The following is a 26208-nucleotide window of genomic DNA, read 5'->3' as shown; positions in this document are numbered from 1 at the left end:
CACTTTTTTCCTGACATTTATTGAGATTTTTTTATATTAACTCAGTCACATCAAATTTCACGTAGTATTTTTGTAAGAAATGCTGTGAAGAAGTGGAAATTGGGAATTAAAAAATTAGAAGCAAAAATTCTTGTCCTTATAACATCTTGCAGTTCACTTCTGATGTTTCTAATATTAGCAAGAACAACAGTAATGGTTGCAAAGCAAAATCCATACTTAAACCCATCAACACTTGACTGACACAGTAACTGGGGAAGAGGAGATGGTTTTCATATTTTGCTCATTACAACACTTCTTTCTTTCTTTTTTACCAAGTTCATGCCTTGCTCTGAATAACAGTTTGGCCAGCTAATGGTTAACTATAAATAATCAATAAATGATGCTTGCTTGTTTTTTCTTTTTTTTTGTACATGTCACACAAAATGCATAACACCTATTAGATTCATTCTGTCTATCCATATGCATATAATAATTGCTCTGGCTGCATTAATTTCATTCATACTTAACATTTGTAAAGTTTGCTAAAACTTACCAAAACATGTCCATTGTTAGTTCTTTGTCAGTTTAGCAGTAAAAAAAAAAAAAAAAAAAAAAAAAAAACATTCAGTTAGCTTTGCATTAGGAACATCCCCCCCCTGCTTCCCTAATTTATACCACAGGCAGATAGCTATGGCCAGGAGGGCAGATGCCACTATTTCAGAAACAGCGGCAGTTGTTGGTTGCTCCCATACTACTGTATCAAGGGTGTACCAGGATTGGATTAACTATGTACAGACATTCAGCAGAAGGACTCACATTGGTCAGCCATGCACGGCTGATCCTAGAGGTATGCATCAGGTGTCACAACTGGTATCTCAGCAATGATGTGCAACAGTTACGCAGCTCACCCACTAGTACAACAGTGGGGTAGTTTGACCCATTTCCACATGCACCATGTGCCGTACCTTGCTTCATCTGGGAATCCACAGCTAGAGACCAACCTATGATGACAGCCAGGCATCAAAAACAATGCCTCGCATGGGTCAAAGAATGTCGGCAATGGACCCTCAACAGATAGAAAAAGGTCATCTGGAGTGATAAGTCCCATTTTCCTGCTGCACTGTGCTGATGACCTGGTTCACATTTGGCATAAACAGCATGAACCCCTATCTCCTGGTTGCACAGTTGGGGTTCAACAGGCTGGTCAAGGTGGTGTTATTGTCTGGGGAGCTTTTTTCCTGGCATGCTCTAAGTCTGTTGGTTATTATCTCAAGAATGATGAATGCTACAGGGAACTGTTAGCTGACCATCTCCATCCATATCTGCAGGAGATCTACCACGACCACAGTGCCATCTTTCAAAAGGAAAATGCACCTTGTCATTGGGCTCATACAACTGCTGAGTGGTTGGAGGAACACAACAATGAATTTGCCATATTGCCTTGACCTCCAAACTCCCCTGACTGTAACCCAGTTGAACATGTGTGGGATATGCTAGAACTGCTGATCTGCTGATCCTCCTCCACAGAATGGGTGTGAACTGACAGAGTTGCTGCAGCAGACATGGGTTGAGTTGTGCATGGGGGATGTTTGACACCTTGTGGAATCTGTTCCTAAGCATCTGCAAGCTGTGATTGCACAGAGAAGTGGACCAATGCATTATTAGGTGGGTGTTCCTAATGCAAAGCTAACTCAGTATAGATAAAAGCTGGAGTGTAACTCTTCTCAGGCTGGATGGAATATAATAAAATTTGGGGTCTAGGATCTTTGCTAAAATTTATCAAATTATCTCAATTTTTATTTCACTTGCACTGTTTATAACATCAAAATGACTGAAATTATATAACATACAAAATTATATGTTGCAAATGACAATGACAGCAAATGGTGCATGACTGATGTGTTACCTGAATGGGTGGTGAATACTCCAATTTTTTAAGACTAGGTATGATATGTATTGTGGTCTATGAGAATTTGGCCTCCCACAATGAGTCTTTTGCTCCATGGAGGCTCTGAAATATTATAATGCTAATAAATAACATCTATAGTATATAAACCAAAAATGCCTTTAGGATAAGTTACTGCAATAATGAATGACATCATACATGAATGTCATTGCAAAACTTTTTTTTTTTTATATATTTTATGATTGTCTTATTTATGTCCCATTATACTTTAATTCACTATATTTTCTGGGTGAACACTGTACTCAACTCCCAATTTGCATGCAAAGGGCTTTTTGCTACTTGCTCATAGCAGTTTTATGCAATTTCAGGAAGGACTTTTTGTCAATCTGTATTCAAGGCTACTCTGTGAAAAGTTTTCCTTTATTTGGATGTTTCGAATTAACATCATGATAATTAACTGTATGAGGAAAGTGTTACTGTATGTTGATTGTATGTGTATTCACTGGCCAATTTGTTTCTGTTGTTGGTTAAAAAAAAAAAAAAAAAAACTGAATACCATTTCTCTGAAAGCAGCTATGTCAATTTTGCTTCAGCTGTTAAAAGGTCCAAAAAAACATTAGGTGCATCACCAGTGCAAAATCAATGTGCCTATTCTAGATCTCGTTTCTTCCTCTCTCTATTCCCTCCCCTCAATCTATCATCCATGCCAACATTCTTCAGTGCTTCAGAAGTTAGCATCTACACACTCCTTTCTCCCTCTTTTTCCAATGCTCTTCTACCTTTGACATTTATCTAAAAATTAGGGTGCTGTTCCCTCCTCTTCTTAACCTCTTCCTTCCTATCCTTCATTAGCAATGAGAGGAAGGATAGCGGTTAGGAAGTCATTATGACAAGAGAAGGAACTTATCTTAAACATTTAGACATTTATCTTAAGCAGGTTAGGAAGAAAGAAGCAGGTTGAATAACTGTAGGCAATTCAAAGAAGGCAGGGTAAAGAAAGTGGGAAAAAAAAAACTAGAAAGATTATGGATGTCAGTTCATTTATATAGGGCCTATGAAGTAACCAAAAATGGGCACTCTATCACTCATTTTTTTTTTTTTACATATTACACTCTATTACATATTTTTTGTTGAGTATTTATTATTATTATTATTATTATTATTATGTAACACCTCCAGGGAGTTCAAAGACTCATCAAGGAAGGGCACCTACTCTACAACTCTCTGTCTCCACCACTCAATCCACCATCTACAACAAACCACACCTACATCATTATCTACACCAACCATCTACTGCTTATCATCACCACCAATAGTATTTTTTACAGACAATCACAAATATTCATGCCCATGGTGGGATTCGAACCCACAGCCTTTTGGCTGGAGAGCAGATACGACTTGGCCAACTAGACTGAGTAGAACCCATTTACATGAGACAAATGGGCTTCACTTGTGTCAATTAGTCAATTGGGTTCTACTTCAACAAAGAATGGAGATTTGTTTATTAAAAAAGAGAGAGAGAAGAAGGTTTTGATTAGCAGAACTGGTCCCTTCTGAACAGAAAGAATTTTTGAGTGTTTTAGGTGCAGTACCCTAAAAGTAGGAAGGAAAATGTATTTCAAGGCAGGATGGATTTTGAATGTACAGAATTAAGTAACTGTTTGGGAGAGAAATAATATCTGAGAAGAAAATGAAAGGTTGTACCTTTCCTTGAGGGATAAGGTAGCTATAGATGTGATGTGTTTATAACAGGAGTTAAAGGCTTATTTTAATCAGAGAAAATTTGAGCTAGCTTCTCTTGCCTGTAGACCATGTCTTGTCAAATATAATTCAGGTAAATTTATGTCTGTTGTGTCAAGCAAAACAGGCCAATATTTTAGTTAGACTGAAATTGACCAGATTATCTATTTCCCCACTGGGAATGGTACAGAGATCAGCAGCTAAAAGGACTATATGCAATGCAAGATTTGTGGTAGTCCAGAAATTTATACATTAGCAAAACTAGTTCCTTATTGTGACTTCTCAGTCGCCTTTCTCTTCATTTGTAATTTTTTTTTATTTTTTATTCTTTATGAACTTCCAACTCCCTTTTATTTATAGTAGGAGATGGCTGAAGTTCAGGAAGAAAATAGACAAATAATAGGAGTGGTGCAACCCGCCTATTAATCCTCCTATCTTATTAAAAACTAATAGCTCTTAAGTTGTAATATATGATAAAGTATCAATAAAATTGCGAGATGTAAATCAGAAAGCAAAAATCTGTTTATTTTTAAGTGTATGTATGTGTGTGTGTGTGTGTGTGTACAGCTGCATTCTAGTAAGCATTCTATTCTGCATTCTTTCATATGGGAGAGGCTGACATAACATGGAGAAATTGTGCTAGTATATCGAAGAATTCAGAGAAGCACATTTCTCAAAACATAAACTGCAGTAGCATTAAACATATAAAATTAGTGTTGTGTTCATCCAAAAAAATTCCTTTAATACTTCCAAATTTTGTAATGTGGTAAATCTTCATGAAATGCATTTGAGTGTAGACAGCGTGTTGTGTGGAGTGCTCTTCCACAATAAGTCCTCAGACTCCTTGGAGGTGTCACATAATAATAAATTAACCATGTTCTTCACCAAAATATAAACAGTACAAATACATTAAGTGTAATCTTAATGATTTGTTGCTTGCATTTAAATAATTACAGTTTTGTAATAAATTATATATATATTTTGCTAGATGGCAGAGATCAAACTAGTATAATTTGAATCAAGTAATATGCAGATACAATTTGAATCAATGGCTGTGCAAAGTAAATGATTTGTGCTTTGTAAATGAGTTTATTTTGGTATACTTTTCCTTTTGGATTGCCTCAAAGAAAAAAAATTCATATAAATGTAGATTTTTTAATATACTGCAGCCATTGATTACAACTCTATTTTTGGAAACTGATGAAATGCCTACAAGCATGATGATCACTGGGTAAGCAACTGCTTTGATCAACATACGATTCATATTTCCATGCCCAGAATCACAATAATTTTCAATGCAAAGAAAGAATAAAATAAACAAAACCCAGTAAAGAGAATATCCTTTCATTGACTGCACTGTTAACTATAAGATTTCATTAGGGATTCATAATATTTATTGTCATTGTTATTATTATCAGCCTTCCATAGAGTCAAAGCACTTACTGTGGGTCCTACTGTCAAATAAAAAGCTCATCAAACTCTGCCTTAAACTCATTTCCTGTTATGCACCTGACAATCTCAGGCATTTTATTCCACTCATAAGCTATTCTATGGGGGGAAAAAAAGAGAAAAAAAAAAAGAAGAGAAAAGAGCTAGCTCCTTACTCACTATGACAGGTAGAAACAATTTTACAAAGACAACTTACCTAGAAGATAAGATACAGAATTTATAACCTGAGAAGCTGAGGTGGAATCCTTGAAAACTAAAAGGAGCAGACCTGTTTTATGAAGACTCTCATAGGCACTCAAAAATACTTTGGTATAAGAAGATTTAAACTGTAGTACAAAGCAAATTTGAGAACAAAGCAGAAAAACAAAATTATTGTAACATACAAATAGAAAAAAATAATAATAAAACTGATGGAAACCAGACTGAAATAATAACTGGAAAATGCACCTGTATTGACTTTACACAAAAACTGTGTTTTGACTAATTCTCCACACTAGAAAAACAAAGGATTTTTTAAAAGAATTTTTCATTTAATGTCAACATAGGAGCTATTTCCTATTATTATTTTATACAAAATTTCTGTTGGTTTATTCATATGGGTTTTTTCCTTCCTGCATGACAGTCATCTTGCTTTGTCAATGTTCAAGAAAATATAAATTTCACATTTTTTCCAATATCGATGTTCAGTTGTTCACCAAAGCTGTAAGTTCTCTCAAAAAAACAACCCTCTTCCTAATTTTCAAGTATTCCATCTCATCAAACTGGTCAAAATCACAATTCCCAAAGAATAGCTTGCCTTTCTTGATAAATGTTCTCATCTGTAAATGCTATGAATTTCAAATAGGAAACCTGACATCATATGAACATTTAAAACAGGGACATTATCTTCGTTACAGGCTCGGTCATCCTTTACATTATCAATTACATAAGCAACATGCGCTTAAAAGTACAGACTTTCACACATCAATTCTCATTGCTCTTGCACAAATAAATAATGAGGGGAAAAATAACTGTATATTAAAATATAATAATATCCAGAGTAACTGCTCTTATCTTTTTAGCATATGGTGATATCTTAAATTTTTCCTTAAAAAAAAATAAAATAAAATAAAAATGTCACTATATATGGAAACTATAAAGTCAGATTTGAAAATATATTTATCAGCTGCAAACTTGACTCTATGTAATAAGTCATAAAAATATTTCAAATAATCATCAAAAAATATAAGTGGTTGCAAATTAATATATAGCTTCATCTTAAAACAACTGAATTATACATTGTAAATGAACTCGGTATCTCATCACACAGATCAATATCAATGTAAATAGGAAAAAAATAATGTATAGCAATTTAATTTTTCAAAATCTTTGCTTTATACAAAAGAAAAATGAGTGTTTCATATATAAGAAAATTTTTTTACTATGACCTTTCATAAGATAAAAAAAACATTAAAAATGTATTTTGATTTTCGCACATGATAGCATGTATTACGTTGCAAGTTAAAATAAAAAATTTTCTATTAAAATAGTTACATAGTAGAATGTAAATTTTATATTAGGATTTGTAAGATTTGCTCTGTCATGAATAACATTCTGTACGGCACTAAAGACTACAATATTTCTATGTAAGAAAAGTTAAACTCACAGCTGTGAAGGGAGCCTACTGCTAGACCATGAAGCGATTATTAAAGAGTGAAAGTATCAATTTTAAGGGAAAGAAAAAAACCTACATCTCAAGATCTAGAATCTAGTAATGAGGTATATTTGGGACAGTAGAAAGCACATCATTCCAGATGCCCTCCAAAGATTCTAAGCTAGCTTTATACAAACCATGGACTGTTATTCCATGAAACCTGGAATTTGTTATACTCAAAGAGTAGAACCTGCATATTTTATTAGCTCCATAAAAAGGAGCTACTTATCACTATTACGAAACAGAATTATTTTTGGTGTACTAAAAACTGTTTTGCTTTTCTTGCCCTGAGGTGTATAAGAGTGACATGCAAAAAAGCTCTTTCTTTATGTCACATAAAAATAATGATTTTTTAACCACAAGTCACTTCTTAGAATAGTACTTATTTAAAATTCCCTCTTTTTACCTAGGGTTACTGTCACAATATAACCAGTAAATTCAAATTTCACAAGCTCAACAAGATGGTGAGCATCCCTGCAATTTCACAAACATGGTAACAATCACTTCTTAATACAAATACCATATTGCATTTCCATTCAAGTTGAAGCATTAGAAGTAAGAAAGGAACTTTGAACAACTCGATTCTGCTCAGCATTAAAGGCAAATAGGACTAACTATTCTTAGATCACTGTATACATCTAAATATAAAAGAACTGTTAAAACAAATAAGAAACATCAATATTTACATAACTGTATGTATTTTTCAAAATGAACTAAAAGTTTGCCAACCTACAGATGTTGAATTACGCAAATCTGTATGCTGCCACATCTCTGCCATGAAAAGTTCAATATTGGAAAATCACAGTGATATTTGAAAACTTTCTCTTTTCTGTTAACAGTATTCAAAACATCCATTTTCTATATTCTTAATTAACATTTCAGCTATAGAACCTTACTCTTAATGTACAATACTCATTTGCAAAACAGCAGAAAATACTCTGTACTTAAACTCTACAAAATGAATAATCAAAATGTGCATTTAAAAAACAAAGGCTAGTTTGTGTCTCAGATTTGATGAAAGATAGTAAAAATTTCACAACTAAATCCAAACAAATCTTCTGCTGAACTTATTTTTTTTAACTACTGTGAATGGAATGAAGTAATGAAACTGGAATGAATTAATGAAGTATGTATTAGAAATTAATATGTAAGCAATAGGAAAACTACTGTCATAAAAAGACAGGAAAACGTACGTTTAAACTGGTAAATTAGCTAAAAACTAAATACCCATTTCATTTTCAACACGGAAAAAGTTTGACAAGCTGTAGGTTCCCTGAGTCATGACAAAAGGTGCCAAAAAGTGACACAGTTCATCTAGATTCCTGCTTTTCTAATATTCTTTCTTATAGTCCTTCATACTCCTAATATATGAAAGTATGTAGCATTTAATGCTGCAACACTCACTGGTTTTTTTTTTCTTTCTTCGTTTTTTTTTTTTTTTTTTCAATGACTATGGCATTGAATTAAGTTTGATCCTGTTGCAGGAATCTAAATGTGATATGGTAGAATATAGGAACTGTTGTATGGCAGGTCACTTTTGAAAACGTAATTCAGTCATTAAAAAATTAGGACTTTTGATGTCCAAGAGTTTAGTCACTTCCTATACATTTTTTTAATGTTGGTGGTGTTGGAATGGTAGTAGCCCTGGATGTAGCCATTGCTGCAGTTGTTGCTGTAGCAACTGAGGTAGAAGATTGAGCAGTGCTGGTTGTGATTGGAGCCAGCAAGGTGGATGTGGTGCTGTTGGCCGAAATGCCCCTCGTCACTAGTGCAGTGGCTGATGGTGCAATATTCATGGCAAATGAGGTAGGAGAATGGGCTGAAGTAGGAGAAACTGGTACTGATGTTGCTATACAAGTAACAGCAGAAGGAGAACTTATAGGTGCTGCCCCACAATGAGGAGGTGAAACAGCCAAAGAAGAAGATGGATTGATCCGCTTCTCTTTCTGTCGTCTGTTGCAAAACCAAACCCGTACCACTTCTTTTTCCATTGATAGAGATTCAGCCAAAATTGTGATTTCTTCAGAGTTGGGTTTAGGAGTCTGAAGGAAAGCTTTTTCAAGAGCAAGTCTTACACCTGTTTCAATACTAGTACGTTTCTTTCTACGTCTTCCAATGGATTCCGGTGTGGTATGGGCATTTGTGAGGGCTGACGGATTATTAATCGATGCATCTGCATCTTCCAGCCATCGCTGTAATAATGGCTTTAGTTTACACATATTTTTAAAACTAAGATTTAAAGCTTCAAACCTAGAAATAGTAGTTTGGCTGAAGTCATTGCCATACAACTTGCCCATTGCCAGTCCTACATCTCCTTGTGTGAAACCTATAAATAACATAATTCTTATGAGTTGTGTTTAAACATCTTGAAAATATATCAACTTATTGTATAAATAATATCTATTACTACTACTAAAAGAAACTGAGTGAGAGCGTTGATTTCTGTTGTTATCCATAGAGGTGGATGAGATTCAGAATCTCAGGTTGAAGATCAAAGATATCTGAAATTCAATAGGTACATCACAAATTATTATTATTATTATTATTATTATTATTACCACTCCAAGACCTCGTGGAGTCAAAGACTCTTCTGGGAGATCCTTTTATCACACACACACACACACACACAGCTCATCATACCGTGTTTTAAATACATTCAAACTCTTTGCAGACACCACATTCTCAGGCAAGGCATTCCAATCATTCACAACTCTGCACGAAAAAAACCTGCCTCTCACTCTCCTACTCACACCCTCTTTATACAGTTTCCAGGGATGACCTCTGGTTCTCCCGTGATCTCCCACTATTCTCTGTAAAACTTCTCCAGCATTGACCCTATAACAACCTCTTACCAACTTGAGGTCTCTATCTATCTCCCCTCTTCCTCCAGTCCACCAGACTCTGCAAATTACATCTTCTCAATCTTTCTTCATACTCGACATTCCAGAGGTCAGAAACTACCTTAGTCAGTCTCCTTTGGACCCTTTCCAACATCTCTTCATCCTTCTGAAAACCCAGTGACCAAATCTGGGCACAACAGTCCATGTGTGGCCTAATCAAAGCCTTATACAACGGAACAAGAATCTCCCTACTTCTACACGTCAGTGTCTTCCGCATTATTCCCAGAAGCCTTTGTGTTGTCTTCACAATTTTGGCGATGTATCCCCTAAATTTTAGATCCTTATCCACTATCACCCCCAGATCTCTTATTTCCTCTACTTCCAACAATATATTCTCACCAAGCATAAATTCTGCATCCCATCTTTGTTTTCCAAATTTTATAACCTTACATTTTGCAACATTGAATTCACATCCCCATTTCCGTGCCCAATCACACAATCTATTCAAGTCTTCCTGTAAGGCCACAACATCTTCACTACATTTCATGGTTCGTCCCAACTTTGCATCATCTGCAAACAACTGAATATCTCAATCTAAATCTTCACCTATATCATTAATAGACAAGTTAAACAGTAATGGACCTAAAACAGACCCCTGAGGCACTCCACTAGCGACTTTCCTTTTCCTGGATATCGCTCCCCCATACACAACTTGTTGATACCTATCAGATAGCCAGTCTCCAATCCAATGCACCAATCTAATATCCAACCCCATCTGCTCTAGTTTGACTGTCAACTTATCATGAGGTACTCTATCAAAAGCCTTTGCAAAATCCAAGTATATTACTGTGTATCCTTTTCCTCTGTCCAAGGAAGCAGTCACTTTATTGTAATAAGTAAGTAGATTAAAACATGACCTCCCTTTAGCAAATCCATGCTGTCCATCAAAAATAATACCATTGTTATCAACCCAACTCTGGATCCTAGTTCTCAGATGCTTCTCCAACAACTTAACCACAACACCTGACACACAGATAGGCCTATAGTTTGATGCTTGAGTTTGATCACCTCCTTTATGAAGTGGCACAATCTTGCCCTCCTTCCACTCCTTAGGAGCTTGACCGAGTGCAAGACTCATTAAAAAAATATGTCAAGGCAGGTGTCACCTCCCTGGCATTCTTTCAGAATATGTGGTGATATATTATCAAGTCCCACAGCCTTATTAACATCTAGTTTACTCAACTCCCCAAACACCTCTTGCTCACTTACAGTCAGTCTCTACTCCCCATCATCAACTGCTCTTAATCTCTCCATGAAGTCACATTCACAAGATTGAAAGATCTTTATGAACTGCTCATTAAGTATCTCCACCACACATTCTGCAACAGCTGTCTTTATTGCATTTTCTCAAATCAATGTCATCCTTCCATAATCATTCTTTCTTTTGCTGGCTACATATCGAAAGAACTCCCTAGGATTCTTTTTGGCTTCATTAGATAACTGCTGTTCATACCTCTCTTTAGCTACTCTCACCAACCAAGTCAGCCTCCTTGCCTGGTCTTTGTAGACCTCATGAAATTGGTTACTTCCACTTCTCTTATGCTGCCTCCACAATGCCCTTTTTCTCTGTATCGCATGCTTAATCTCTTTATTCATCCATCTCACACCCATCTTATTTAACCTTCTCACCCTTGGAATACATTTAGACATTGCATCTACTAAACAGTTTTTGAAAATCCCCCAAGCTGCATTGATCTCTTTTCCAGCTAACTCCTCACTCCATGCTACACCAGCAAGCTGTCTCCTGAGCTCTTCATAATCAACCCCCTTGTAGTTCCACATATACCCTTTTCTCACAGAGGTCCTCCTCGCACTGCTGGCAACCGCCCAGGTAATCACCTCATGGTCACTCTCACTAATTGGTGGATGATTTGACACCTCATTTATAATCCTCTGATGAGATGACCAAATCCAAGACCCTCAATCCTCGTGTGCTATTTGTTACATACTGTCTGAGGTAGTTATCCCTCAAAAACTCAAGAAACTCATTTTCTTTACTTCCAGTTGCTATCTCATCATTCCAGTCTATATTATGAAGAAACAAAGTATAGTGCTATTGTGATAAGGAGACTGACAAGTAGAAATATGGACATCTCATATCACCATGCAGAGTCTTGATCAAACCATACCCACATTGCTACAACAGATTAATACAAATGGGATTATGCATAGGATGGAGAGTGATAGGGGAAATGTGAGTATATCCAACCTGGGAAATATTTTACAGGTGTGACGAACAAGGGCATAAAGAGTAGATTTTTTTGTCTTAGTGTAGCGAGATAGCAAAATGCACTACTAGAATTTGCTGCATGAATGAAATGAAACCTCCTGCACTAAGTCTAATGATTCCTTTCTTTCATGATATTAGGCCTTGTGGCATTCTCATGTCACATCATTACTTTAAGAGACTTTATTTGCTTCCTTTTGAGTGCCTATTCAGTTACATCCTATTCACATGTTCCAATCTACATGTTTTTGTAATATATAATATTACAGAATGTAATATAATAAATAAGCTATTGTTTGTAAGGTCGTCTTTTTTCTTCTTTTCTTTTTTTTTGTGTGTGTGTTAACTTCTTATCTAGTTTGATCTATCCTGCTTTTCTCAAAAATTTCATTTCCACCAGTATGTTTATATGTAATACTGAATATATATCTTGTGTTTCTTTTCTTAATTTAGCTTAAAATATCATTGATCATGCCAATAATTTTGTTAATATTATTCATTTTATATTTTGAATATGGAAATAGTCTCAGTTAGCAGGATGAATGGCAAACAACAATGGCTGACTTACAGAGAGAGATAGATGAGCTGAAAGAGCAGGTGGAATGTCTGGGAAATGAGATGAGAAGTGTGAAAGATGAAATTAAGCGAATGGAATAGACAAATGCAAGGTGAATCAGAGGAGGAATAAGAGAGAGTTATGGGAATGGCAGAAGAAGAGAGAATAGGAACAGTATAAGAGAGGGAATGAGAGAGTTATGGGAGTGATAGAAGAGGAGAGAATGGGAACAGTAGAAGAGGAGAGAATGGGAACAGTAGAAGAGAGTAAATGAGAGAGAGTTGTATGAATGATAGAAGAGGTGGGATTGGATAAGTGGAGGAGAGGGAATGAGTGTCAGATATAGGAATGATAGAAGAGGAAAGAATGGAAACAGCAGGAGAGAAGGAATGAGAGGAATGCATGGGATGCAATCGAGGAATATGGTGGTAAGAGGTGTAATGTATGGGGACCCAATGATCCATGGTGTTCAAGATAGGTTGCGTGAGGAGTGTTTGCCAGGCGGAACGATAGAAAGGGTGTCTTTGGCAGTTAAGAGAGGTGAAAGGGTGGATGAGATTATCGTGATGGTGGGAACAAATGACTTGAGTGGTGGTGTAAATAGGGTAGCGAGAGATATGAGATTCTTGCTTGAGGTGATACGAAAGAAGACACAGAGAGGAAAGATAGTGTATGTGTTGCCTAGGTATGATAATGTCGAGCTGAGCAGAAGAGCAGTGATATTGAATGGCATAATAGCGAGAATGTGTCAGAAGAGAGGATTCGAATATGTGGATGCTTGGAGTGCATTTGAGAGCAGAGAGGAATTGTATGCAAGAGACCGCCTGCATTTGAATCAGGAAGGACATAGGCAGCTGGAGAGATTACTGTTCTGAACTAGTCAGTGTGTTCCAGTGTGGATGGTAGCAGGGGTGGCCTCTTGTGGGAATGGGTACTTGGGAGAAGAGTGATGACATCAGGTAACGTTGAGCCCAGTGGAGTCTAGAGGGGATAAATCTGGGTATGGAAACAATGGCATTTTTATGCTTCATATCATTGCCAGGAGTATTCAGAATAAATGATAGGAATTGGTGGCACTGATAGCATCAGCCTGGCCAGAGATTATTGGGATCACAGAGATGTGGTTGACAGAGGAGGATGTGGTAACAGGAATAGAAGTTGCTGGGTACAGCATTTTTCCCTTCCTATCCTGGGAACACCAGGATAGGAAGGGAAAGCGTGGTGGTGGAGTACTGCTTATGATAAGTTACGACCTATGTCCTCTAAGAGTGGAGGCTTTGGAAGGCTGTGACACTAATGATTTTGAATGCATATGGTGTGAGGTGGAGGTGGGCAAGACAGGATATTTAGTGGGATGTTGCTACAGACCAAGGAGCACAGAGGGTGGGGACCAGGAGATGTTGAGCATGGCAAGTGCAAGAAGAACGATAAGCATTAAGGGAATGAAATTTCTAGAATTCTTGAGGAACAAATGTCTTAGACAACATGTAACAGAGGGAACAAGAGGGTCAAGAGTTTTGGATTTGGTTATAGCATCAGAAGAGCTGATAATAAGTGAGATGGCATCTCTCCCACCAGTTGGAGAGAGTGACCATATGGTTTTGACTTGGAAAATGAATAGACATGCAGGAGTATCAAAGAGATGGGAACGTATGTGGAATTATAAAGCAGGTGATTATAATAGTCTTAGACATCAATTTGGGGAAGTTTTGTGGAGGGAGGAATTGGAAGGCCGGGATATCATTAGTGCTTGGAAAATTGTGAAGGAATATTTGTTAGCAGCAATGGTAAGCTGTATTCCACGAGTGAAGCAGAGGACACAATTTGGAGTAAAGTGGATGACAAACAATATTAAACAGGAATTGCATGTGAAAAAGAGGCTATGGAAGAGATATAAGGAGACAGGTGAAGAGAAGATGCACGAAGAGTATAACACACAGGCCAGAAGAGTGACTAGTATGGTAAGGAAGACAAAACTGGAATATGAGAGGAGATTAGCCCTAAGATCCAAGGAAAATCCTAAGGAATTTTTTAGATATGTGGCCAGTACGAGGAGAAATGACTGTGGAAGAATGACATTGTGGGATAAAAATGGGAATAGAGTGACTGATGCAGAGGACATAGTGGAATTGTTCAATGAACACTTTATTGGAGTATTTCTTCCTGGAGGAGTCAATTTGAATACTAGAGGGATAGGGCAAGTTCGAGGTTTAGAGGTGCAGGAGGAGAGTGTGTTCCACATACTGAGTACTCTGGATGTTAGTAAAGCTGCGGAACTGGATGATATTTCACCACACGTTTTGAGACAATGTGCTAATGAACTGACAGTGCCCTTGACCTGGCTTTTCAATGAAAGTCTGGCTGCAGGAAAGGTGCCCATGGAATGGAAGGAAGATAAGATAGTGCCATTGCATAAGGGCGGTAGCAGATTGGAAGTGTAATTATAGGCCAGTTTGTGTATCATCAGTAGTTAGTAAGATCTTGGAGAAAGTAGTGAGGGACCATATACAGCATTGGGCAGATGATTGTAATGTTATCAGTGAGAGTCAACATGGATTTGTGAAGGGGTGTTCTTGTTTTAGCAGTATGCTAGCCTTTTATGATAAAGTTACAAAAGTATTAGATGAGGGAAAGGCATATACTGACATTTTCCTAGACTTGGCAAAGGCATTTGACAGGGTGCTACATGATAAGCTGATATTCAAGTTGCAGCACATGGGTCTGGATATCAGATTGGTCAACTGGATTCAGTATTGTCTGTCCGATAGATATCAGAGAGTTGTGTATGGTGCAGCAATATCGAAGAGGCAGAAGGTTTCAAGTGGGGTTCCACAGGGCTCAGTCTGTAACCTATGTTGTTTAACCTTTATATCAATGACATTGTCCGTGGATTGTTTGCGAATGATGCGAAGCTGGGAAGGATTATTAGTAATAGTGCAGATGCAGCAGCCCTGCAAGAGGATTTGAATAAGCTAGATAGATGGCCAAATGAATGGGGTATCGGTTTAATGCAGCAAAATGTAAGGTCTTGAGGTTTGGGACACATCGATGGGAGGCTGGATACTCTATGGGAGGAGTTAAATTGCAGGAAGTAGGATAGACAAGAGATCTGGGTTTGATGATTGATAGAAACCTGAAATTTAGGGGACATATTGCAAAGGTGGTGAAGGTAACACAGACAATTGCTGCAATAATGAGAAGGACACTGACCTGCAGAGATAAAATGGTTATCATTCTGTTGTATAAGTCCCTGATCAGACCACACTTGGACTATTGTTCTCAGATTTGGTCCCCAGGATTTGAAGGAAATAAATTAACTGTGGAAAGAGTACAAAGGCAGATAACAAAGATGGTTTCAGGACTGTACAATGATAGTTATGAGGATCGGCTGAGGGAATATGGACTGCAGAGTTTGGTGGATAGAAGATGGAGGGGTGATATGATTGAGACTTTTAAATTGTTGAGAAATGGTTACAGGGTTGACACTGGGGAGTTCTTTCGCTTGGTTGAACAGCGGGAAGGAGTCATGACAAGGGGCCATCCCTGGAAGTTACGAAAGGAAACTGTGAGGAAGAGGGTGAGGAGTGGTTTCTTTGCATGGAGGATGGTTGAACCATGGAATGCATTGCCTGATGGAGTGGTGAGTGTGAGAACAGTCAATGCCTTTAAGGAGTGGTATGATAGACTTTGTGTTTCCTAGGAGGGACCTCCCTCGGCGAGTCTTGATAGACTTGTGTTTCTTAGAAAGGACCTCCCACGATGAGTCTTTTGACTCCATGGAGGCCTGAATAATAATAATAATAATAATATGTTTGTTAAATAGAGATTACATTATAGAAAATATAATTAAAAATAACTTATTCTGGTTGTTTATTACTTAAAACTATTTTGCTTCTTATTGCCTCCTTTCCTTTAAATACCATAATTTGTTTTATTTGAAGATCTTCTCATACAATAATTGGTAAAAATCTTGTCTTCTGTGTTAGCAATTAATAGTTGATCATCTTCCTACAATAATGCATTTAGTAAGTAATTTGATTCTAACTATCTCTAACTCTGATGTATGTCTGATATAAAATTCTATATATCTGTGAAATTTACACTTTACATTCTTTTAAAATTACAATTCTATATAGATTAAATAAGAAATCATGACATGCTAATATTGCATACTTATACCTCTATTTTTATCCATTCTGCGATTATATCACCTTTAAGAAACAAAAAAAGCAGTGTATATGAAATAATGGTATTATTTCATATACACTGCTTGGAAAGAAGTCAACAGACACCACATGGGCAAGGTACATTGTACCACGTAATGAGTTGTGTTTATAATTGGTATAAATTGGAGGAATATGATGCTCCCAAGTCAGTGCAACTGTGTCCGGGTGAAATGGCTGTGAGAAGAGTACTGGCAGAGCTTGAAAGAGGCATTGTGACAGAATCCCATGTTAATGGCCTATCTGTTCGGCAAACTGTTGACAAATCAGGCCATCCCAGGCCAACAATCAGTGATACCATACTGAGATGGAAGCAAATGTCAACTGCAAGTGCTACCTACAGTGGAAGACCCGCCACACTCATCGAACATAGGGTTCTATGAAGAATAATATAAAAAACGCCATTCATCAGCCAACGAGTCATGCAAGGATCAAGAGTTTTAAATAATTTACGGTATTTTAAGGATGTAATTGGGAGTGGGGATTCCAAACTTTCCTCCAATTGAGAGTCATCATGAAGTGATCACCTGAGTTGTTGCTAGCCATATGCAGATTTCTGTGAGGAAAAGATATATGTGGAATTATAAGGCTGGTGATTATGACAAGCATAGTCAAGTGAGGAAAAGATATATGTGGAATTATAAGGCTGGTGATTATGACAAGCATAGGAGACAGTGTGGAGCTATAGCATGGAATGAAGAGTTGAGCAGTAACAAAATAAATGCTGCTTTTGAACTGACAAAGAAATACATAACAGCATCAATATGTGAATGTATTCCGAAGGCGAAAAGACTAAATAAAGTAGGTGTAAAATGGATGAATGAGGGGCTTAAGCATGAAATCTGGAAGAAGAAGATACTTCAGAGGCAGTACAAGATGAATAATGGTAATAATCAGTTACATAAAGACTATAAATAACAAGCCAGGAGAGTGACTCACTCAGTAAGGAAAACAGCACAGTATGAGCAGAAACTAGCAAATAAGGTAAAGAAAAACCCTGGAGTGTGTTTTAGATATGTGGCAAGTAGAAGGAAGAACTCATGGAAAGATGATATTAATGGTAGAATGGTAACTGCAGCAGAAGACATTGTTGAGGCATTCAGTGATCAATTTATAATCGTGTTTCATCCTGATCAGGGTGAAATCATGAGGAACTTAAGTGTAAAGGACATAGGAGAGGATGGTTTAATTGTGAGTGAGCAGGAGATATTTCAGGAAATAAATAATCCTGATGTCAATAAGGCAATAGAATTTGATGACGCATCACCATGTGTCTTAAGGGAATGTTCCAGGGAATTGGCAGTAGCATTGCATGCCTGTTTAATAAGAATTTTACAGAGGCACAGGTTTCAAGGGAGTGGAAGGAGGGTTCCACTGCATAAAGGTGGTAATAAGGCTGTAGCTTCAAATTATAGACCAGTCTGTATATCTGGAGTTGTGGTACTGAAGAGATTGGTGAGAAGTAGGATACAGAAATGGGTTGATAACAGCAGTATTCTCTATAGTTATCAGCATGGGTTTTTTAAAGGAAGATCATGTTTTGCGAACTTATTTATGTACTATAACAAGGTGACAAATATCTTATACAGGGGAGATGCATATATAGTGGTGTATACTTGGATTTTGCAAAAATCTTTGATAGACTGCCACACAACAAGCTGTTAAATAAATTGAAACGCATAGGATTGGATAACAGATTTCTGAGTTGGATCAGTGACTAGCTGTCAGATAGGTATCAGAAAGTTGTATATGAGGTGCAGTATCCCGAAAGAGGAAGGGTAGGTAGTGTACTGCAGGGGTCAGTTTTGGGACCATTCTTGTTGTTGTTGTTCAATTTGCATGTTAATGATATTGGGGTGGGTTTAACTAGTGATATGCAGCTGTTTGCAGATGATGCAAAACTGGGGAGAGAAATGCAGAGTCAAGTGGACCTTATGGCTTTACAGGTGGACTGGAATAGATTGCATGAATGGATAAGTGGAACTGTTAATTCAATGTTGCAAAGTGTAAAGTTTTGAGATTGGGTGAGCAACGATAGGATGCAAAGTATATACTTTGTGAGGAAACTTTAATGGAAGTAGAGGAGATGAGAGATTTAGGAGTGATGGTGGACAAGAACCTGAAATTCAGTGGCCACATTGCACAAGTTGTGAAGATAAGATAATGGCAATGATACAGAGAACCCTGACATGTAGAAATATAGAGGTTATGATACCATTGTATAAGACCTTGATCAGGCCTCATATGGATTATTGTGTACAGACTTGGTCGCCGAGTTTTCATGGTGATGAGAACATGTTGGATAGGGTCTAAAGAAGATTCGCAAAGGTGGTCAGTAGTCTTTGGAATGTGGAGTACTAAGACAGATTAAGAGCATTTAAGTTACAAAGCCTCGTGAATAGGAGGAAGAGTGGGGGATATGATTGAGACATAAGCTAGCCAGGGGTTGTTATCAGGCTGACATGGAAGACATATTTCATAGAATGGGAGAGGGGGTGGGTAGAACAAGAGGTAATCACTGGAAACTGTATAAGGAGAGTGAGGAGTAGGTTCTTTGCATGGATGGCTAGTGAGTGGAATGCATTGTTGGGTGTGTTGTGAATGTAAACACACTGAATCAGTTCAAGGCATGGTTGGATAAGCATTGCATGCAATAGTGTGTACCTCTCACACAATGAGTCTGACTTCATGGAGGTCAGATGTTAATAATAATTATGTTGAATGCAGAGTTCTGAGCATTAACTGCAATACAGATCTGCATAAAAGCATTCAGAACTAAGGCTCACAACACAGGTTTCCATGGTAGGACTGCAACATGCAAGCCCCACATTACCCAAACCAATATGCAGTGCAATCTTCAGTGGTGCAAAGAGCATTTACAGTGGGACGTGGGATAACACAGCTTTCCCACAATAGGGTTACCAGAGTGTGTAACCCTAACAATGAAATTCAGAGGTGGTACTATGATGATATGGCTGTTTTTACTGGTTTGTAAAAACAGCCATACTGTCAACCCTACTGTCACCTGTGGGATGAATCGGAGTGTTGCGTGAGGTCAAGGGACGTCTGCCCCACAACAGTCCAGGACCTAGTTACATGTATACAGAAAGAATGGTTCCAAAATTTCCTCTGATCGTTACACTTGTGGAAAGTATGCACCATAGCTGAATTCACTGCAGCAAAAGGAGACCCAGCCCTACATCTTATTAAAGTGGACACCATAGCTGTCTGTTCTTCACACTGTGGTGTCTGTTGACTTCTTTCTAAGCAGTGTATGTGATGAAATGCTTTTATTAATTGTGGAGGTAATTTGATTTTAACTAACTTAAACTTCTTTTCTTTTTTTACTAGATTAAAGGTTTTTCTTCTAATCTATTGCTATTAATAACAGCCACTATTTATTAATAAGTTGTTAACTACTACTATTATTAATAATAATTGAAATTAAAAGCAATACTACTAATTCTTTCATATTGAAAAGGATATTTCATAGTTATTATGATAATACCTTCAGGATTCCAAAATCTCATTGTGGAAGTTCAAGAATTCCCACAAAACGTGAATGAGACACTCTTATTATTAGTATTATTATTTCTCAGGTTCCATGCAGTCAAAAACTCTACTGTGGGAGATCTATTCTAACTATTGTTCATACAATACATGTCAAACCTCTCCTTAAACTCATTCACTAGTGAAGTGCTTACAACACCCCCCCCCCAGCAATTCATTCTACCTACTCACCACTCTTCAAACAAAAAAATTATGATGTACTCACCATACCAAACAATATATCCCACTTACTCGCCCAGAGAAAAATCTAGCCTTTTCATTCTTACTAACTGCTAACCTATTCAATCTCCAGGGATAGTTCCTCTCTCTTTGTTTCTCTTCTTCCTCCTACGTCTACCATATACTGAAAGATTTCATTCACCATGTTGGTCACAAAAGAAGAAAGCTGCAGTGTTGAAGAGGTCAGTGACATGTAAATAAAGTAAATATGCTGCCTCTTTACTAGGACTTAGAATGATCTCAGGTTATTGGAATATTTAGGACAGATTAAAGAAATGTGTGTGTGCAAGACATGGTGAACAGGTGAAATGTCTTCGTTATTCTACCATGTCAGTGACTTTCTCATTATCATGCGTGTTATACTAGCTGCCTTTTCCTAAAGTTTGACTGAATGTTCAAACTTTAGGAAAAGTTTGAACATTCAGTCATTGTTCTCATCACTATTTTGCACATAAGTTTATACAGCTGGCTTCCTAGCATACCAGCTTTGCTTATTCTGTTGTCTGTTTCTATATTTCATTTGCCATTTTCACTAAAAACTATGCCTAAATAGTTGAAATAGTTTACTTGTTCTACAAGTTCTCCATTGCAAATGCAGTTGAAGTTTTCTATGTTCCTGCCTATTTTCATAGTTTTGGTCTTTTTATTGCTGATTTTCATGCCATATTTGTTACAGCTATTATTCAATTTAGTTAGGGAATCCTGGAGACTTTCACTGGATTTGTTTAGGAGTACATTATCTGCATAAAGCAAAGAATTAAGTGTGATATATCTGATTCTAATATCAGATTTAATGTCACTTTCTTTCATAGTGTAATCTATGAATCGATGAAGAATAAGTGTGAAGATAGTGTGCACTCTTGTCTTACACCTGATTTTACATCCAACCATTTTTACTGTATTTCCTTCAATTCTAACTGCTGACTTACAACTTAAACTGTGTACTGTTCTGTGTTCCATTTATCTTATATAATTCTAGAGGTCTGAAAATCTTTTCTCTGGGCATCTTGTCGCATGCTTTTCCAGATCTACAAAACTTGCAGATGCTTTATGTTCCCGCAATTTCTCAACTATTTGTCATAAAGTCAAAAATTTGATCTTGACAATCTCTATTTAGCCTGAGCCTAGCTTGCTCTTTATCAAGTTTCTCTTCAACAATTTTATTATTATTATTATTATTATCCAGGCCTCCATGGAGTCAAAAGATTCATTGTGGGAGGTCGTTTCTTAGGAAACACAAAATTTATCATACCACTCCTTGAACTCATTGGCCATTCTTGCTCTAACCACTCTCTCTCAGGTAATGCATTCCACAGTTCAACCACCCTCCGTGCAAAGAAACCACTCCAAATCCTCTTGCTCACAGCTTCCTTTCGTAACTTCCAGGGATCCCTTGTCATCACTCCTTCCTGCCATTTTCCTTCACATTTCTCAAGTATGCTTGCATAAATATTATTTGAAACACTTAGAACAGAAATTCCTTTGTAATTATCACATTCAGTTTTATTTCCCTTTTTATTGATGGAAATTATAAGAGCTCTACTCCAGCCATCTGGAATTCAACCTTTTGACCAGACCCTCTGAATTATGCAGTGTAGATGCAAAACTTTTTCTTGTCAAATATCATTTTCTCTAACTGCCATTCCACATTTCAAGATTTTGATGGCTTTTTTTTTCTACTTCAAGTATTGATATATACACTCCTCTTTGCATCCTTTTGAAAATTTTGGCTGAATATCATCTACTCTGCTTTTCCATATTAGGTTTTTGACAGCCTTTTTCCCACTTCAAATATTAACATACACTCCTGTTTTTACTAGTTTTCTATCACTGAGTCCAGACATCTAAAATATCTTTATCTTCAGTTTCATGTCACCTTTGATTCCACTTTACAGTATACTTTTTCTGCCATTTTTTAAGCTCTTTTAATAGCTTCCAGAACATTTTGCCATCTTCTTGATATGCATCTCTTCTATATTCTTGCCAGTCTTCCTGTAGCCTTTGTTTAGCTACTACATATCTTAACTCTCTTACATATTTCTTTGTATTCTTTTAAGGCATCTACTGATTTATTTGGCACTTTCAGTATGTTTTCTTCCCTTCCAGAACTGCTTTTTTTATCTTGTGTCCACCATGGTGTCCTTATTTTTCTATACTCGTAGGCAACTTTACCACATGCCTCCCTAGCTGAATTAATTAATGTTTTTTTCAGAGTCTGCTGCTGAGACTCCAAGGTTTGGTTCTTGTTTTCAAATTCTTTTTTTTTTTTTTTTGAATAATGTTTGTAGAGTTGAGTCTATAGTTCACATGTCAAACCTGTTCAACTTTAATTCTTTTTAAAACTTTTCTTGCATACAGTTATAAAGGAACTACGTTTATGCAATTCTTAAGTGACAAATATCTCAGTTAGCATGCAGTGGATGGAACACAAGGATGAAGACTTTTGAATTTGGTCATTTTATCAGGGGATCTGATTGTGATATCCTCAATAGATTCTGTATTCATAGTTTTCTTTTTTGTTTCTGATTTTCATGCCAAATTTATTATAGGTAATTAAATCTAGATAAAAAATCCTGAAGACTTGATTATTCCCAATTTTGCTATCTGGTTTCATGACACTTTCCTTTATAACATGGTCCATATAGATAAGGAATAAGTGTGAGAATAACATGCATTCTTGTTTTACACTTGATGTTACATCAAACCGTCTTCCTGTACCTCTTTTAATTCTAACATTCTAACCACTGACTTAGATACAGACTATGTATTGTGCTGCATGATGTTCTGTTTACATAATATAATTTTAGAGTTTGAACAGCTTTTCTCTTGGTGCCTTTTCATATTCAATTTCCAGATCTACAAACCTTAAATACAGATCACTACTATATTTCCATGATTTCTCAACCATCTGTCTTAAAGTGGATCTGATTTTGAAAACACCTATCTGACCTAAACCCAGCTAGTTCTTCTCCAAGTTTCTCTTCCACAATTTTTGTTAGTCTCTTCTTAAGTATGTTTGCTTAAATCTTATCTTATAAAAATGCTAGTCCTTCAGGCAGAAAAATCCATCAGACACCTGGCATATGGAAAAGTGGCAGGAGAGGTTTGATACATTACTGCCTGCATAATTCAGAAGATGTGGTCTGAATGTTCAATTTCAGATGATTCAATTAATTCTCATAGTACCCACTTATAAAAGAGATATAAAAATGACTGAAAATTGCCCAGGAGCATAAAGTACAGAAATTCCTGGGCAATTTTCAGTCATTTTTTATATCCCTTTTATAAGTGGGTACTATGAGAATTAATTGAATCATCTGAAATTGAACATTCAGACCATGTCTTCTGAATTATGCAGGCAGTATGTATCAAACTTCCCCTGCCACTTTTCCATATGCCAGGCGTCTGATGTTTTTTTTTCTGCCTGAAGGACTATCTTTTTTGCTTGGAGAGTTTTGAACGAATGGAATGGGTTGCCAGAGTCAGTTATTAGCACTTTGTCTGTTATTGGATTCAAGGAGAGGTATGATAGATTGTGGGGATAGTTTAGGTCTCTCACAATGAGTCTTTGGACTCTATGGAAGTGCCCGTACAATAATAATAACAACATGGATTCTTGACTGCATTCCTCTTGAATATTATCTCCCACTGATCTGTCATCACTTGCTTTATTCAAAAATATTTTTTAAGTAATTACTCCAGACATCCAGAATATCTATATCTTCAGCTTTTATATCACCATTATCATCTCTGATTACTTTTACAGTAATTTCCTCCATTTCTAAGTTTTTTCATACAGCCTCCGGAACATTTCAACACCTCATGATATTTCTTCTATATTCTTACCAAAGTTTTCCCTTAACTTTTTTTAGCTGCTTTCTTACATTTTTCTCTGTATTTCTCAGAGCACATACTGGCTTACTTGTCAGGAATGTTTAATATGCATTATTTTCTAGGACCATCTCTTTAACCTCTTGATCCAATAAGGAGTTCTGATTTTTCTAATGATTCAAAAAAGTTCTTCCACTTCATCCTTCTTAAAACATTTGTGTAATTGTAGGCACAATCAAGTCTCATTGTATAATTCCCTATTTGATGTTTTCTCACATCACTCTACTTGAAACTTCTTGCCATTCAAGATTATCTTTGTGTTTAAGTGTTGAATACTATAACTAGATTAAAAAAAAAAAAGCTGAAAGAACCACCAGTGAGAAAAAGAAGAATGAAAAACATAATAGATAATTTTTATTGCTTGGTTTAGTCATCTGTAACTAACTCCAGCTAACAGCATGCTAAAACTTCACATTGATGTCACACATATTGAAATTAAATACACATCTCAAGAATATTTTGAGTGATGCTCAGTTGGTTATCAAAACTATAACAATTCCATTTGGAAGTTCTTTCATCACATAAAGCAATGAATTCAAACTCAGCTCTCTCTCAAACATTTCTTCATTACAAATCAAAATTTTATAATTACTCAAAAGACAATATTGTTTAGACAGAAGTCTAAAGTTTAGTCTATGTAGCTCAGTGGATTGGCGTTTGCACAACACAGCGCTTGACCTCACGAAGGAAGACTTCTTGGTTTCGAATCTAGTCGGCGACTAGAGGAAATTTGGAGAGAGGGGATGGTAACAGATATAATGTATGGGGACTCAATGATCCGTGGTCTTCAAGATAGGATGCGTGAGGAGTGTTTGCCAGGTGGAACGATAGAAAGGGTGTCTTTGGCAGTTAAGAGAGGTGAAAGGGTGGATGAGATGATTGTGATGGTGGGAACAAATGACTTGAGTGGTGGTGTAAATAGGGTAGCAAGAGATATGAGATTCTTGCTTGAGGTGATACGAAAGAAGACACAGAGAGGAAAAATAGTGTGTGTGTTGCCTAGGTACGATAATGACGAACTGAGCAGAAGAGCGGTAATATTGAATGACATAATAGCTAGAATGTGTGACAAGAAAGGACTGGAATATGTGGATATTTGGAGTGCGCTTGAGGACAAAGAGGAATTGTATGCAAGAGACCACTTACATTTGAATGAGGAAGGACGTAGGCATCTGGAGAGATTGCTGTTCTGAAAAAGCTAGTGTGTCCCAGGGAAGATGGTAGCAGGGGTGGCCTCTTGTGGGAATAGGTACTGGGGAGAAGGAGGACGACACTGAGCCCAGTGGAGTCTAGAGGGGATAATGCTGGGGGTATAGAAACAAGGGCATTTATATGCTATATACCAATGCCAGGAGTATCCGGAATAAGAGAGAGGAATTGGCGGCGCAGATAGCATCAGCCTGGCCAAAAATTATTGGGATCACTGAGACGTGGTTGACAGGAGAAAATATAATAACAGGAATAGCAGTCGCTGGGTACAGCATTTTTCGGCAGGATAGGAAGGGAAAGCATGGTGGTGAAGTACTGCTTATGATAAGTGACGACCTATGTCCTCTAAGAGTGGAGACTTTGGAAGGCATTGACACTAATGATTTTGAAAGCATATGGTGTGAGGTAGAGGTGGGCAAGACAGGATATTTAGTGGGGTGTCGCTACAGACCCAGGATTACAGAGGGTGGGGACAAGGAAATGTTTAGACAGTTGAGTTTGGCAAGTGCAAGAAGAATGATTGTTATGGGAGATTTTAACTACAGTAGTATCAACTGGGAAGAGGAAGATGCATGTAGCAATAAGGGAATGGAATTTCTAGAATTATTAATGGACAGATGTCTTAGGCAACATGTAATAGAGGGAA

At 36.9% G+C, this 26208-nt stretch overlaps 1 protein-coding gene across 1 annotated transcript in view; it reads right to left on the bottom strand.

The window, feature by feature from the left end:
• Positions 1 to 8356: 8356 nt before the first annotated feature.
• LOC150097899 (uncharacterized) overlaps positions 8357 to 26208 on the bottom strand; it is a 413970-nt gene continuing 396118 nt past the window's right edge. The window contains exon 10 of the mRNA XM_090406626.1: positions 8357 to 9093. Within this exon, the coding sequence (XP_090262752.1) occupies positions 8357 to 9093 (737 nt within the window). The remainder of the gene's footprint in view (positions 9094 to 26208) is intronic.

Source organism: Typopeltis vanoorti, chromosome 16 (assembly GCF_054136105.1).
Source record: "Typopeltis vanoorti isolate ZY-2024b chromosome 16, IOZ_Tvanoo_1.0, whole genome shotgun sequence".
NCBI classification, from domain to species: domain Eukaryota; kingdom Metazoa; phylum Arthropoda; class Arachnida; order Uropygi; family Thelyphonidae; genus Typopeltis; species Typopeltis vanoorti.
The sequence above is the reverse complement of the archived record's forward strand: the minus strand, read 5'-3'. Positions and strand labels throughout refer to the sequence as shown.